The 15079-nt window shown below is 45.0% G+C and overlaps 1 protein-coding gene across 1 annotated transcript in view; it reads left to right on the top strand.

The window, feature by feature from the left end:
- Positions 1–15079, top strand: part of CCDC57 (coiled-coil domain containing 57) — a 742721-nt gene that overhangs the window by 700429 nt on the left and 27213 nt on the right. Inside the window, exons 17-18 of the mRNA XM_085617570.1 lie at positions 9220–9356; positions 10197–10316. Of these exons, the coding sequence (XP_085473696.1) occupies positions 9220–9356; positions 10197–10316 (257 nt within the window). The remainder of the gene's footprint in view (positions 1–9219; positions 9357–10196; positions 10317–15079) is intronic.

Here is a 15079-nt window from a genome sequence, read left to right as displayed (position 1 = left end):
TTGGACCTTGCGCCCTCCAGTGCTCTCCTCTTCCTCACAGGGCACACTGGTCCAGGCAGGCGCTGGTGCTACAGGCTCTGGGGCAGGTGTTGTTGGATTCCTGGCTGATGTACCCTTATTCAGTAGGGAAACTAGCAGGCCTTGATCCCCAGTCCTGGTCACAGTCTTGCAAACCTTCCTCTCCTCACACAGCCCATCTGGCTGCTTGGCAGATGACAATTTCCCCTTCTTATAGTACACATCCGGACACCAAATGTGATTTAGGGTCTGAGTCTTTAATGTTTAATGTTGGGATTCTGCTTCTTTTGAAGTGCATACTCCTCTGCTCCCTCTTCCTCTTAAAAAGCAGTCTTTCACAGCAAGGATGTCTCTGAAGCTGATAGTTTCACAACACAGGCCGCAGGAGAGACTAGGGTTCACACCCAGATGTCAGCCACAATAATATGTTCATCAAATGATTAGCCCAAGGCCCCCAGCCCTATCTTTATGATTCTATTTTCACCCCCATCGCCTTCCTGAGATGTGCCCAGGCCCCTTCTTTGTGACCTCTCACTGACTCAAGGAGCACACTATGAAGTGTGCAGAGGAGCCCCGTGTCTCCATTCCCCAGTTTATGTCCTACCCAGCTTACAGAAAAGCAGCAATCCACAAATCTGTCTGGGTAGATCTCTCTATATTCTTTACATGTTTCACCATGAGGACCTGAGTCTTGGAACCCAGGTCCCTCCATGTATTTTGCCATCCACAGTCATGTATACATCCAGTGCATGCATATAGAATGCATACACTGCACAGTACTTTATCCTCCATGAACTGTACCATTCAGAGCCACACATACATTCAGCACTTTCATTCAAAAATCTGAAAGAAACTATTAGTTATAGATTTCTTAACTTAGAATTACCACTAGGCATCAGACTGGATCTGGAGACATTTTTTCGTAGCAGTACCCCTGCATGTCGGCAGGTGGCGTGGGTCGGCTCCGCATCCGTCGTCGGCGTCGTGGTCGCCGGGATGACGTTGGTGTGTCTACTTAGACGCCGCCCCTATGAGCTGACCTTAGTTCTTTCTTTTTTTGCACCAGCCAGCCCAGATCCGGAGAGAGTGTGCCCCTTAGTCAAGTTTTGACTAAACCTTTTTCGACTCTTGTCGACATCTTTTTGAGTCTTCGACTCCTGGTGCACAACGCATGTCCATCCGTCGGCCCGGTTTCAAGCCTTGTGCCTCGTGTGTACCCAAGAAGGACAAAGGCCTGCATCCTAACTTAGACCTCTAGGACGTCAATCGCTTCCTCCGGAAGGAAACGTTCAATATGTTACCCTTGGCTCAGGTCCTGTCTGCCCTCGACCCAGGAGACTGGATGGTAGAGTTGGATTTGCAGGACATGCCCGTCTTGCCTGCCCACCGGCGTTACCTACAGTTCACGGTAGGCCATGAGCATTTTCAGTTCACCATGCTCCCCTTTGGTCTTACCAGCGCACCCCGGGTGTTCACGAAAGTGATGGCAGTGGTTTGTAGCTCAGGGGTTCCAGTCTTATCCTATCTCGGCGACTGGCTGTTGAAGGCGGGCTCGCCCCAGGCTGTCTCCTCCGACCTCCAGACTACGGCCGACCTCCTGCATTCGCTGGGGTTCACTATTAACGTGCCAAAGTCATACCTGATTCCCTCTCAGAAGCTCCTTTTCATTGGAGCAGTTCTGGATACAGTGCAGTTTCTGGCTTATCCTCCCAAGTAGTGAGTCTGGGATATTCGGGCTATGATACCGATGTTTCATCCTCTATTTCGGATTTTGGTGAGAATGACCCTGAGGTTGCTGGGCCTCATGGCCTCCTGCATCCTGCTGGTACATCATGCCAGGTGGCATATGCGGGCTCTGCAGTGGGACCTGAAGTTCCAGTGGGCGCAGCATCAGGGGGAACTTTCCAATGTCATCCAGATCTCGGAGGGGACTGCAAGTCAGTTGCAGTGGTGGCTCACGAACCGGGATTGGGTCAATGGCAGATCCATCTCCTGTCCCCAACCAGAGTTTGCAGTGGTGACGGATGCGATGGAGTCCGGGCTCCACATCAACCTTCTGGAGCTCTGGGCAATTCGCCTTGCAATGAAGGCATTCCTTCCTTCTGTCAAAAAAAGAGTAGTGCAGGTGTTCACGTACATCACCACCACCATGTGGTAATGCAACAAACAGGGCGGGTGGGATTGTGGACCCTATGTCAAGATGCTCCTCACCTTTGGACATGCCTGGAACATCAGGGCATGACTCTGGTGGTTCAACACCTGACAGGTTCATTGAACGCCAGGGCGGATAAACTCAGCTGCTGGTGCATGATGGACTACGAATGGCGCCTTCACTTAAAGGTGGTGCAAGGTCTCTTTCAGCAGTGTGGAGAGGCTTGGTTAGATCTATTCGCCAAAGAAGAGAACACGCAATGTCAGCAGTTCTGTGCATTGGAGTTTCAAAGGCGGCACTCGCTCGGTGACGCCTTTCGTCGTGAGTGGAATTGTGGCCTCCTGTACACCTTGCGGCCTGTACCACTTCTGTCCAGAGTGCTGAAGAAGATCAAGCACGACCAGGCCCTAGTCATTCTTTTGACTCCGGACTGGGGACAAAGAGTCTGGTACCCCGAGCTCTTGAGCATGGCCATCAGTCCTCCGATCAGACCGCCTCTTTGAGAGGATCTTCTGTTGCAGCAGCATGGGACGGTCCTCCACCCAAACCTGTCCAGCCTCCACCTCCTTGCGTGGAGATTGAGCGGTGACAGTTGACAGCTATCAACCTTCCTCCCGAAGTCTGTAACGCCATCTTGGCAGCCAGGCGTCCCTCCACTAAAACAGTATACGCCTGTAGATGGAACAAATTCGTAGCATGGTGCACAGCAAAGGCCCCTCTTTCAGAAGTTCTCCTCTTCATTCTTTCTTTGGCCCAGCAGGGCCCTGCTCTGGGCACTCTTAAGGGCTATCTTTCGGCCTTTCTTCGCCTTCCTTATCAGCTTTCTCCCTTCAAGTCCCCGGTTGTTAACAGATTTCTGAAGGGCATTACTCATCTCTTTCCTCCTTCTCCTTTCGTAATGCCCCAGTGGGAATTAAATCTTGTCCTCACTTATCTTATGTGTCCTCCCTTTGAGCAGCTACATAATTGTCCTCTTCGTCTCCTTACTTTGAAGACTGCTTTCCTGCTGGCCATCACCTCTGCTCGCAGGGTGAGGGAGCTTCAGGCCTTATCTTCCAGAACTCCCTTTCTTGCTGTCCATCCGGGCAAGGTAGTCCTCCGTACTAGGCCCTCTTTTCTGCCCAAAGTGGTTACCTCTTTCCACATAGGTCAAACCATCACATTGCCCAGCTTCTTTCCACCTCCACACCCGTCCAAAGAGGAGGAGAGACTCCACCATCTGGACCTATAACGTGCACTGTCCTTCTACCTTGACTGCACTAAAGACTTCAGGCTGGACGATCAACACTTCGTGGGTTATGTGGGCTCCAAGACAGATACACCAAGAGCAGATACATCAGTCTACACTGCGTATTACTTCACACCAACCTGATGTACACCAAGGATGAGTTAAGCACACAGCGTCAGATCTTTAAAAAGTGAGTGAGCCTGTAGGCCTCACTCCAATGACACAGGTTGAAAAGAACCTGTTCACTCCTACTGATCACTGCACTGTATGCTGTCACCACCGGGCTTGTGCTACTTAAGTTTTGTTGAAAGCAAACACAAGGAGATAATGAACGGAGTGCTGAAACTTTTCAGACACTCACCCCTAGTCACAGATCTGGGTTGAATCCCTCATCGTTCTTTAGCTCACTTCGCCACCCCAGTTCAGACACAGCTATATGCAAATCAGTCTTGACCATGTGCCTCATGGGAACAGTCCAGCCCGAACTGCCAAGCCATATTTTCTCTGGATCAGAAATAAGCATCCTGGGACCCAGCCATATGCAAATCAGTCTTGGCCCTGCACCCAATGGGAACAGTGCAGCCCGAACTGCCAGGCCGGGTCCTCCCTGGACTGGAAACAAGCATCCTAGGACCGGTTTCGGGGTTTCACCCCTCTTCAGCCAGAATAGCTTGACATCCAGTGGCATGGAGAGCATGTATTAGCTTTGTTTGCCCAGACGTGGGTCTCTTGCTCACTTTGCCACTGGATTCAAGCTAGCCTGGCTGATGAGAGCGGTTAGCCCGAAACCGGTCCCAGGATGCTTGTTTCTGGTACAGGGAAGACATGGCTAGGCAATTCGGGCTGAACTGTTCCCATGAGGCACAGGGTCAAGACTGATTTGTATATAGCTGTCTCTGAACTGGGTTGGCGAAGTGAGCTAAAGAACGATGATAGATTCAACCCAGATCTGTGACTGGGGGTGAGTGTCTGAAAAGTTTCAGCACTCCGTCCATCATCTCCTTGTGTTTGCTTTGTTTGCCCTAAGTTGGCAGGGTATGCCCAGACGTGGGTCCCGAGCGCTCCATGCCACTGGAGTCAAGCTATCCTGGCTGAAGAGGGGTTAAACCCCAAAACCAGTCCTAGGATGCTTGTTTCCAGTCCAGGAAGGACTTGGCCTGGCAGTTCGGGCTGGACTGTTCCCATTGGGCGCAGGGCCAAGACTGATTTGCATATGGCTGGAATGGCATGTTGAGCAAAAAAATGATGGATTTAGGCCCACATCTCTGTACTGGGGTGAATGTATGACATTGTTCTGCATTCTGTCCATCAATTGTTCTTTTTGCATAACTCCTGTTGAAGGCGGTACCCTTTCACCACAATGAGGGTAGTGCCTTGGGCCACCCTTTCCGGTTCAGCTAGATGGCAATCTGTGAGACAGGCCTATGTCATAGCACACAAGCATGATCCATGTTCGCCTATGACAACAAAAAACAGCATTAGGGATCCAACCATCAGTAAAGTTGGGCACTCAGGGCAGAGGTGCCAGTCTGTTACTATGTAGAGGATCTTTCCATCCCAATAGGATCTATTTGCAACTCTCCACAATCAAAACTGTCCATTATTCAGAAGCAGATGGGTATACCTAGGTTCACAGGTGGAGGCTTCTTCAGTAAACTGGAAAGGAATGTTTCTTTGTGCCTTTCCCCCATTTTCAATGACGGCAGCTGTTGTGCAAGATGAATAGAGAGCTGTGCCTGTTAATTCTAATAGCTCTTGCAGGGCTCAGGCAGCACTGGCTTCCAGATCTGTTGAACAGAGCCATGAACCAACTGATTCAGCTCAAGTCACATCTAGCGCGGCTGTTCAGGAAATCAAGGGCAGATTGTTTGTCCGAATACAGAATTCCCACATTTGACAGTCTGGTTTCTGAGGGCTTAGAATATGTATCATTTCAGGTCCCAGATGATTGTGGGAGAATTTTTAGAGCGGTCAGAGCTTCATCAACACTTCAGACATATGCTTGCCAATGGACACGTTTTTATATTTGAGCAAAAGAGAATGTGCATTATCCACTTGGGACAGCGGCTGATCAGTTGTTGCCTCGTATTAAATCAGGTGTCCAACACACTTACATTATAGCACATTTATCAGCAATTTCTAAATATTTAAGGAGACCTCTATTTTCTTCTAGTACAGGCACCTTTGTGGGGTCTCAACATTGTCTTAATGCCTTTTAATGATACAGCATTTTGAGGTGTTTCATAGATCTCCAATTCAACACTTCTAAAGGAAGACAACATTGCTGTTGGGTAATGTGTCTTCAAGGAGAGTGAGTGAGATGTTGAGTCTTTTTTCCCCATAAAGGGGCCGTAGACACAATTCTTTAAGAATAAGGTTATCCTTAAAACTAACCTGAAATTTATGCCAGAAGTAGCAATAATGTTTCACTTGAATTAACCAGTATGTTGCCTGTTTTTTCCACAACCATCATCTTTTTCAAAAAGAACTTTCTATTTGCCGATGTTCAGACATGTTTGAAATTCTGTTTTGATAGAAAAAAGTCATTTCGGTAGGCTGTTTGTAGCATTTGGTGATGCAAACTAGGGAAGGCATGTATCAAAACAAGGTATTACAAATAGATTGTTTCTTGTACCTCACAGTTTATGGTCAAGGAGGGAAGTTTTACAGGACACCGTCACAGCACATTCCACTGGAGGAATAGCCGCCACAACTGCCTGGTTCGCAGAGATGTCCATTAAGAACATTTGCTGAGGGGGCTACATGAAGTAGTAAACACTCCTTCTTCAGACATTACTGCACTCCAAGGCAAACACCTCAGTGGGCCAAGCAGAACTGAAGAAACTTTTTACTTAAGAGCCTCAATCCCACCATCCACTAAAATATTAACACTGCTTTGACAATCTGTATTCAAGCATATAAATCTATGAAACATCTAATGTTGGAGAGGAAAAAAGTTACTTATCTGTAGCTATAGTTCTCCCTGCATTGATATCTATCATAGATTCATATGCAATTCTTCCACATCTCCTAAATTGAGGTTTATTATAAGTACACTGCTTTGAAAATCTGGCACTTGGGGCCTCAGGATGGACTGTCTCTTCACCTCTCGTCAGTGAAGGTCATGCAACGAGGTGGATAAACTACATATTTTCTATGTTATTATTTAATCTTAATAGAGGGTTAAATTTGGGAGAGTATCTATCTCCATCCACACTGGTGCAATGTGGGGTTCCACAGGGGTCGGCTTTAAGTCCGACCCTCTTCAATATCTATGTGGCCCCACTTGCCGGGTTAATAAGATCTTACGGGATGGAGGTGGTATCATATGCTGATGACACCCAGATTATGGTGTCCCTCTCCCACTCTGTCAGTACCTCCGCTTTCAGCTTCAGGAACTGCATGGAGGCAGTTTCTCAGTGGATGATTCATAATTCACTGAAGCTGAACGGGGAGAAAACCGAGGTCCTTGTTCTTGGTGGAAATATGGACATTTGGTCTTCTGAATGGTGGCCTCTTTCTTTGGGAGCGTGTCCCACACCTACGGACTCGGCTCGTAACCTGGGAGTTATGATCGACCCCGCCCTTTCCATGGCTTAGCAGGTAAATAGGACGGTTGCTACTTGCTGGGGCATCATCAAGATCCTCAGGAAAATTAAACATTACCTATCTCTGCAGGCTCGTAAACAGATTGTTGTTGCACTGGTCGCCTCACGGATTGATTATTGCAACGCTCTCTATGCCGGCATAAATAAGAGCCTCGTGCAACGCCTGCAAACTGCCCAGAATGCGGCGGCTAAATTTGTGCTCGATTCCCCTAGGCTTTCTTCCTCTACAGCTGCTAGGAAGTGTCTACACCGGCTCCCGATCCAAGCCAGGATTGCTTTCAAGACCCTTTGCCTGACTTATGGGGCGCTATCCGGCGATGGGGCCGAGGGGGTGAAGGATCTGCTGGTACCTTATGCCCCTTGCAGAAACCTCCGCTCTTCGAGAAAGAGCCTGTTGACAGTGCCCCGTTTTCGAAGAGCTAAATGGGGAGGAAGGGCTTTTTCGTCTTTAGCCCCTAAACTGTGGAACACTCTTCCCCCTGAAATCAAAACTCAACATTCTGTACTGACGTTCAGGAAGGCATTAAAGACATGGCTCTTTGCCAAGGCATACCCGTAATTTGGTCCCTGGTCCATTTTATTTTTCTTGATTAGGCGCCTTGATGCCTTTGGGCTTAGTAGCGCATTATAAGATTTCTTTCATTTCATTTCATTTCATAATAGAGACAGTACCATGACTGCTGTTTAACTTTAGAGTACTGAGGTTCTCAGCTTGATGACAGGGAAGTATTCAAGCATGTGAATCTATGAAAGATGATACCACCATAGAGGTATAGTTACAGATAAGTATCTTTTTCATACCGTGGATATAGAATGGGCAGGAATAATTTCCTACCTTTGTTTCGCTGTATGCATGGTTCATGTTACTCACCAGCACCCTCCTCAGTGAAAATAGACTCTATGGCTTACAGCTTAGACTCAGTTGTTGTACCACACCAGGAGCAGCTGGACCAGGAGCTGCAAAAGTCCTTCCTTCCATCAGAGTGCAGGATGTGGCTCAGTGCAGTTTCAGGCCTCAGCTCTGATTCCTTTTGTGAGGCACTGAGTTCAAAGTCCACAATGTGTGCAAAGTCTTTGTTTCTCCCTGTGCTCAGTCTCTTTTCTGTGGTTTGCCTTGACTGTAGACTTCTGTATGTGGGCCTCTTTGTTCACTGGCTCTGTGTTTATTTAAGGACTCTAGTTCTCTACCTCTCCCTATAGTCTAGCTCTATTCTACTAAAACTCTCTCTGCAGTTCTTTCCGTATTCTGGATGTCTGCCCATAGTTTCCCCTGTACTCTCTCTCCTTGCCATTTTCCTAGTGTTCTAGCTCTTTCTTTATCTATTGATTTCCTTCAATTCTGTCTCTGGTTCTTTCTGTGTTCTGGTAATATGTCCATGGTGTTCCCTATATGGTACCACTGCCTGTTCTCCTATAATGTTAGATCTCTGTTTGAGGTACTTATTGTAATAATCTCTCTCTACTGAACCTTTGCTTCTTCCTGTATTTGAACACTGCCATTATTCCTGTACTCTAGGGCTCTGTGATTCTTCTGGTACTCTAGGTCTCTAGCTGGAGTTTGAGTCCATTCTAGCTCTCTATCCATATTCTCCTTATACGTTGACTCTCGAATTCTTCCTGTACTCTATCAATGCTTCTTACTGTACTTTGGCCCTCTGTCTCTCATTTATCTTGTATTCTAGCCCTCTGTCCTTCATGATACATGTCTGTGTTTCTTGCTGTATCTTTGCTCTTTTCATTTACTTTAGCTCTGTTCCCTTTGTTATGCACTTTACCTTTTGGCCTGTTCTCTGTAGTCTAGCTATTTCCCTGTATTTAAGGCATTTTTCTGTTGCCTTTTGTGTACCCATTCTCGGTTTGTCGCTGTATTCTGATTGCATTTCTGATTTTCTTTGGTTTCAACCTATTGAAGTTTTTTTGCACTTAACTTTGTGCCTATTAAAATTGCTATGAACTTGTGTCTCTCTGTACTTTACCTATGTGCAATGCTGTAGCTCTGTGTCAGTTTATCATTGTTCCTGTGATCCTAGCTAAGTACGTGCACTGTATCACTTTGTACTTGTGTTCAGGGCCTGCTTATTAATATAGTCCAGCCCTGTGCTTATGTTCCTTTCTGTACTGTACCTTTAATCCTACTCCTGCTGTGGACTCTGTAATATGCAATAAGTACAGTACCAACAGTGATCCTAGTTATCTTTCTCCCCCCTTTGTAGGACTTGCACCCTCTTCTGCCTCTCGCCAACCCTCATCTCCTGCTGCCACCAGGTCTGCACATACAGTACATCAGGCCCAAGAATCACAGAGTCGACTTTCAGCCTTGGAGCATCTTCAGTATGAACTCACCACCCAGGTACCTGGGCTCTGTAACACTGCACTTAAAATACTGGAATTTGTGATCAGTAATCTTCTGCAGAGCCTAGACTTAAAACCCACCTTCTTGTACTCAGCAAGCCTTATTACAGAGCAGAGATGTATGGTCCGGGTCGTAAAGTTTAATGAGACAGGACATAGAAACCATGTTCCACTGCTTGGTGAGGTTTCATCTGCTATGCATGATCCCCAACTCAAAGAAATTTAAATTACAACCTGGAACTCATGCACATTACGCTTGGCTACACCGTCAGCACATAGTTTATCTGAAGTTATGTCTTCTCTTATCAGTAAAGCATTCATCCAACTGACGGTTACTTGGTGTTGACTGAAACAATGCAATACTGGCAATGAGACCAAAGTTAGTAGGGATAAGAGAAAAATATTTTTTTTATGTGTTTCTCCAGGATTTCTGGCAGGGAGTTCAACAGTAGTGCAGTCTCAACTAAGAAGGCTTTGTCTCCCATACTGGGCTTGTGAAACCTCTGAGCTTTCAAGAAAAGCTAGCCTGAAGCAAAAGATTGAAAATAGTAGCAAGACCATGCCACTGTGGCATGGGAGTTCAAAATATAAGGCCCACAGCATATGGTCTGTGTGCATGCCCTTGAGTCTAAATTAGATAGAAAGGGGCAACCATTTCTAACAAACTGGCTACGATGTATGAAATGCCTGCCTAGGCTTATGTCCCTCAAGAATTGTCACTTTTGTCTATGGTTGTGTCATTCACTGAGATCATCTCACTCTGTAGGGTTATGGAATTCTTTGATAATGTGTGTCATCCTTTTGGGGATTTGCTCACTCTTGCGTGTTTTTTTAACAGGAGCTACAGTATGCTCAACGCCAGCAGTTCACAAGGGTCCTTAGCAACTCTGCAACAAGTCGAGATGTACATGAGATACAAAACAATGGTGGTGACACAAATAATTCACCCAGGACCAAGGTAACGTTTTCCACCTGTGCGCTTTTGAAAGAGACAGGTGTGTTTCTACTCCGAGATAGATACACGATACCAGTAGCGTGACAAAGTTGTTCTCCTAAAGATATTTTTCTAAAGTTTGTTTACCCAAATATATAAGAAAAATCAATTTTCACAAGTTTCACCAGATAGCCTTATTAACTATAACTACACTTTGTATCTGTGATGAAATGTCTTTACATTTTTTAAAGGGAGTAGAAATACAAAAAGAAAAACAGAGTGAGAAGTTCTAAAGACTATAAGTTTAAAATAGTTTGTTCAGAAGGTATATGTATTTGAAAGTTTGTGTTGGGTGAGGTAGCTGGATGCATGACAGAATAGGAATGTAGGAGGATTTCTCCCAGTAGCTAATGTTGGGATTCATTGTATTTATTAGGCACTAGGGTCCTTTTTTAGTGTTTGGAAGGCAGGATACTCTATCACAAAAATGGCTGATGTCCTGTCCTCCATATTGCAAGTTCATTAAAGCTCAAGTTACTTTTAATGCGACAAGTAGAATATCTGTTAGGTTTTGATAGTGTATCCCATCTGCCAGTCTCTAAATAAGGCCCTATATCAGTATAACCATTACATCCCCACAGAGCTGGCGAAGAATCATGTTGTTAACCAGTTCCAATGATTTAAAAATAAGCACCCCTCTGCTACTTAGTAATTACGGTTCACTCTGTAGCTACTGAAGTCTAACAGCAAAAGGCAAAGCAGGTATAATACCATTGAAAATTTCCAATCAGACATTAAGTGACACACTTAACTGCCTGTAGGCTGCTTCTAGTTCTTCACTACCTAGGAGATTAATCGCTCCCACACCTCCATACCATCAAAGACCTCTAGTATTCCCACCTCAACTACAGTCAAATTTCAACTTGTGCAGGAATGCCTGTGCTGAGTCTACCTGAAAGAAGTGTGTCTTCCCCTTGTGGTCAACTATAAGACAGTTGGAAATCACAGATTTATCCTCTTGTTCTGAGGTGGCTGGAAAATTGCTCTATGTAAAATGACCCCAAGGAAACACCATTACTGTTCATTGAGGTATTATCCCTGGTTGCTTTCAACAGGCTATTTCAAGTTCTGCATGTTAGAAGAAGGGATAAGCTAGCTGTTTCATTCTTATTCAAACAGTAAAACCTGTTATTTTCCCCTTTCTCACATAGTTTCCTGCACAAATTCTTAAAATTTATACTTGGCCAAAAATCTGCCAAGAGAAACTTAAGCTGACTCACCATCTCCATTCAACTCAGAATCCAAACTCCGATAAAGAAATAGTTTGTACCAGATTTTGGATTCATTGCTGCACTCAGAATGAGGCCAACTTGTGTTTTTTTTGTAGCATGGAAAAGCCTTTCTTGTACAAGTTTGCACAGTAGTCTTGGATTTCACATTTGCTGCCATTTCAATACACTGATAAATCTCTTGACAGTCATGTCAAACAGATAAGTGTTTGTTTTTATATTTCCCCAGCATTGTGTCTGTAATAGATTAACATGCTTGAGTTATTGCTTGTTGTCAGACTGGGAGCCCTCGGTAGACCATGCTAGCATAGCAGTGTTTGCATACACTCAAACAACAATAAAACAGCCATATGCAACCTGTAACCTATAACACCTCACTTTAAGCCCACAACTCTGGCAAAAGGGGTGAATAGTTTCAGAGCTGGTACTCCCAAAAGATGCTTCAAATTACACATTTTTTACTACAGCAGTAAATTCTATGAACTCAGCACAGTTCTCCAGAAAGCTAATATTGCACAGTTCTACAGAAAGCTAATATTTTCCTTCATGTTCTGTGAAGTATTCTCCCTTGATCCCTCCTTGGTCCCAAATGTAGGAGGAAAGCTGTTTCTACCCCTTGGTTGGCTGAGCCTTGGCAGCATCCTCCTAGCAGACACGTCTTCACAGTCAAAGTTTCTCTTAAGGCCTTTTGCCTCTTGTGGGGCAAGGAAGATTTACACAGAAGCCCCACACAAAATGTGTTTACTGCCTTCATACGTATGGGCAGGTTTATAATCACTGCAGTATCTGAAAGACCTTTGGTGCTAAAATTGTCAATGACAGAAAGGGTTGTCACCTGTGCACCCTGAGGTTTGCTTCCTATAACCAGGAATCTGGAGGAGTTCCTCTGGTGATTCTTCTACTAAGTTAAAACACTGCTAATTGGCCTTGTGGGCTCCAGAAATCTAGTCAAAGTCTCCTTCTTATAAGAAACTTGTATGACCCTTTCTAAGAAACCCATTGTAGTTGCCCCTAAGCTGCAAAATACCTGGTACTCCAGCATTGGATGTTTCATAGATTTGCATGCTTCAATCATTCTCCATCGTTTATTTTATTTATGTATTTATGTGTCTTATTGAGCGCCCGAATCACCCCCAAATGGGTGTCTCCGCGATAGAAGGGCTATTAGGTCAGCGTAGGGAGACTGAAGAGGAGTTACAAAGTCAACGAGGGAGTCTGGAAAAGTTTGGTTTTGAGAGATCGTCGGAATTGCAAGTAGTTAGTGCATTCACGAAGATGGAGAGGAAGTTGATTCCAGTATGAGGGGGCCAAGTGGTAGAAGGCCTTCCCCCCTGTGCGTGATTTCTTTATCCGAGGAACCACAAGGAGTGATTTCGATCTGGATCGAAGTGTTATAGAGGGCTCATACCGTATAAGTCTATCGCTAAGATAGCTGGGAGCATTGCCGTGAAGTGCCTTATGCACTACACCGCAGATTTTAAAACCAGTCCGCTTCTGAACAGGCAACCAGGGTAGACCCTGGAGTAAGGGCATAGAAGCGGTTCTGGCTGGAGAGTTGGAGGCCAATTGGGCGGCGGTATTTTGAACCACATGGAGTCTGTTGAGTGATGCTTCAGTGGATGAGATTAAAAGGGCATTGCAGTGGTCAAGGCGACATACTGCAAGAGCCTTTAGTAAAGTTTTCCTGATTGTTAAAGGGAAGAAAGGAAAAACCTTCCTCAGGAGACTTAGTATAAAGAAACAGCAGCTCACGGTGGCTGTAACTTGCTCTTTCATAGAGAGTTTCTGGTCTAAATGCACACCAAGATTTTTCACCACTGCTTTTGGAGTAGGGGCTGGACCTAAATTGTTAGGCCACCAATCTGGGGACCAGAGTAAGGGCGCCTCTCCGAAGAGCATAATTTCCGTTAGGCTGAGAATCGCTGATACTTTTAAAATAGCAGTAACAATGTTAAAGTGGCCCAACAAAATTGTTTTTTAGCACATGATCCCCCTAATTTGAAAAAGATTAACTACAGGCAATAAGGTGGAAGTGCTGAATTCTCTTCTCTCCCTAGAGATGTCTACTACACGTGGTGTGTGAGAGAATCACTGGAGAGAGCTGTGCTCAGTCTGGACATATTGACTCTCTCTTCAGGAAAAAAAATGTTGCATCATAATTTTGCCTATCAGGCCTGCTGTATTCCAACTCAAGAAGTTCAATGAAATTAACAAAACTTTTTCAACAAAACGGCATTTTGGCTGCTACATAGGTTAAAGTTAGAAGATTGAGTCAGTCAGTCGTTATTATCCAGAAGGCTTATAGGTGCCATTTGATTTGAGGTGGGTATTTCAATAGAGAATACCATGTGCAGAACTACAGATTGTTGTATTTCCATGTGCTTGGTGCTGTTCAGAACCACAGGGCAGTCAAAGCTTATAAAAGAAGCCCAAGGGAATGGGCTGAACACCAGAATAGACGCCCTGCCTAGAGGATAACTCTGATAAAAGTTGACGGCTGTTAAAGCATTGTTAACGTTCACAACAATACAGTCACTTTCTAGGGTTTTAGGGTCCCTACCTATCCAAGAAACCTTTCTAAATATATTGATACAATTGAAACAATGGGAGCTGCGCTCCAAGCACCCATCCATCAAATGAACAACTTGTTTCTTTATTAAAAAAGAAATTCAGAAGAATTATCTTTCAGTGACGAAATTCCTCAGTTTTTGACAACACCTAAGTCAAATGTCTCCTCCTAAAATTTCAGAAGTTAAACCCTGCTGGACATGCCGCAAGAAGATTTCTTCCCCTGACCTGCATGATGTCTGCATATGGTGGCTAGATTCCAAACACAAGTCTGTGGCCTGCTACTCCTGTTCACTTGTGCTCCCAAAGGCTAACAGAGAGCTAGAGGCCACACTTTTTCTGACCAAGGCCTGCAGCAACAAACCAAAGTGTTTTCCTTCCTCTTCAAGTGAGTCTCCTGACAAGAATTGATCTCCCAAATGATCTTACAAAAACAGAGAAGGCCCCATAGGAATAAGACACTGGACTGTTTAGAGTCTCATAGTCATTACCTGATGTCATGCACTTTCTCATCATCAAAAAACGTCCAAACATTATAGAAGATGAAGTTAAATACCTGACTGCATCGACTGATCTTGCACAGATAAAGGCTTTCTTACAGGCCATGCTGAGTTTTTCACGATAGCTTTGGGAACCCTCCAGTCTAACACAACAAGTAGAGTCTACGGGTCTAAATTAATCGGTCTACTCCTCAAGAATGAGCCCATTTCTGGCAGTTTGATAACTCCTAACTCCACACCTCCATGGGTTCTTGCTAAAGCATCTAAAAACAAATCTATACCGTGCAAGACGCCATCCTCTATTCAGACGATGCGATCACAGATGCCGCACTCAGAGCCATCCTTGGAACTACCTTTAATGTAGACTGAAATCATCCGGTTGGCAAGTTTTGATGATGGGCCTTTGGTGGAGTATCTTCCAAGGGCCCAG

Source organism: Triturus cristatus, chromosome 7, assembly GCF_964204655.1.
Source record: "Triturus cristatus chromosome 7, aTriCri1.1, whole genome shotgun sequence".
Taxonomy (NCBI): Eukaryota; Metazoa; Chordata; class Amphibia; order Caudata; family Salamandridae; genus Triturus; species Triturus cristatus.
This window is presented reverse-complemented; position numbering and strand designations above follow the sequence as displayed.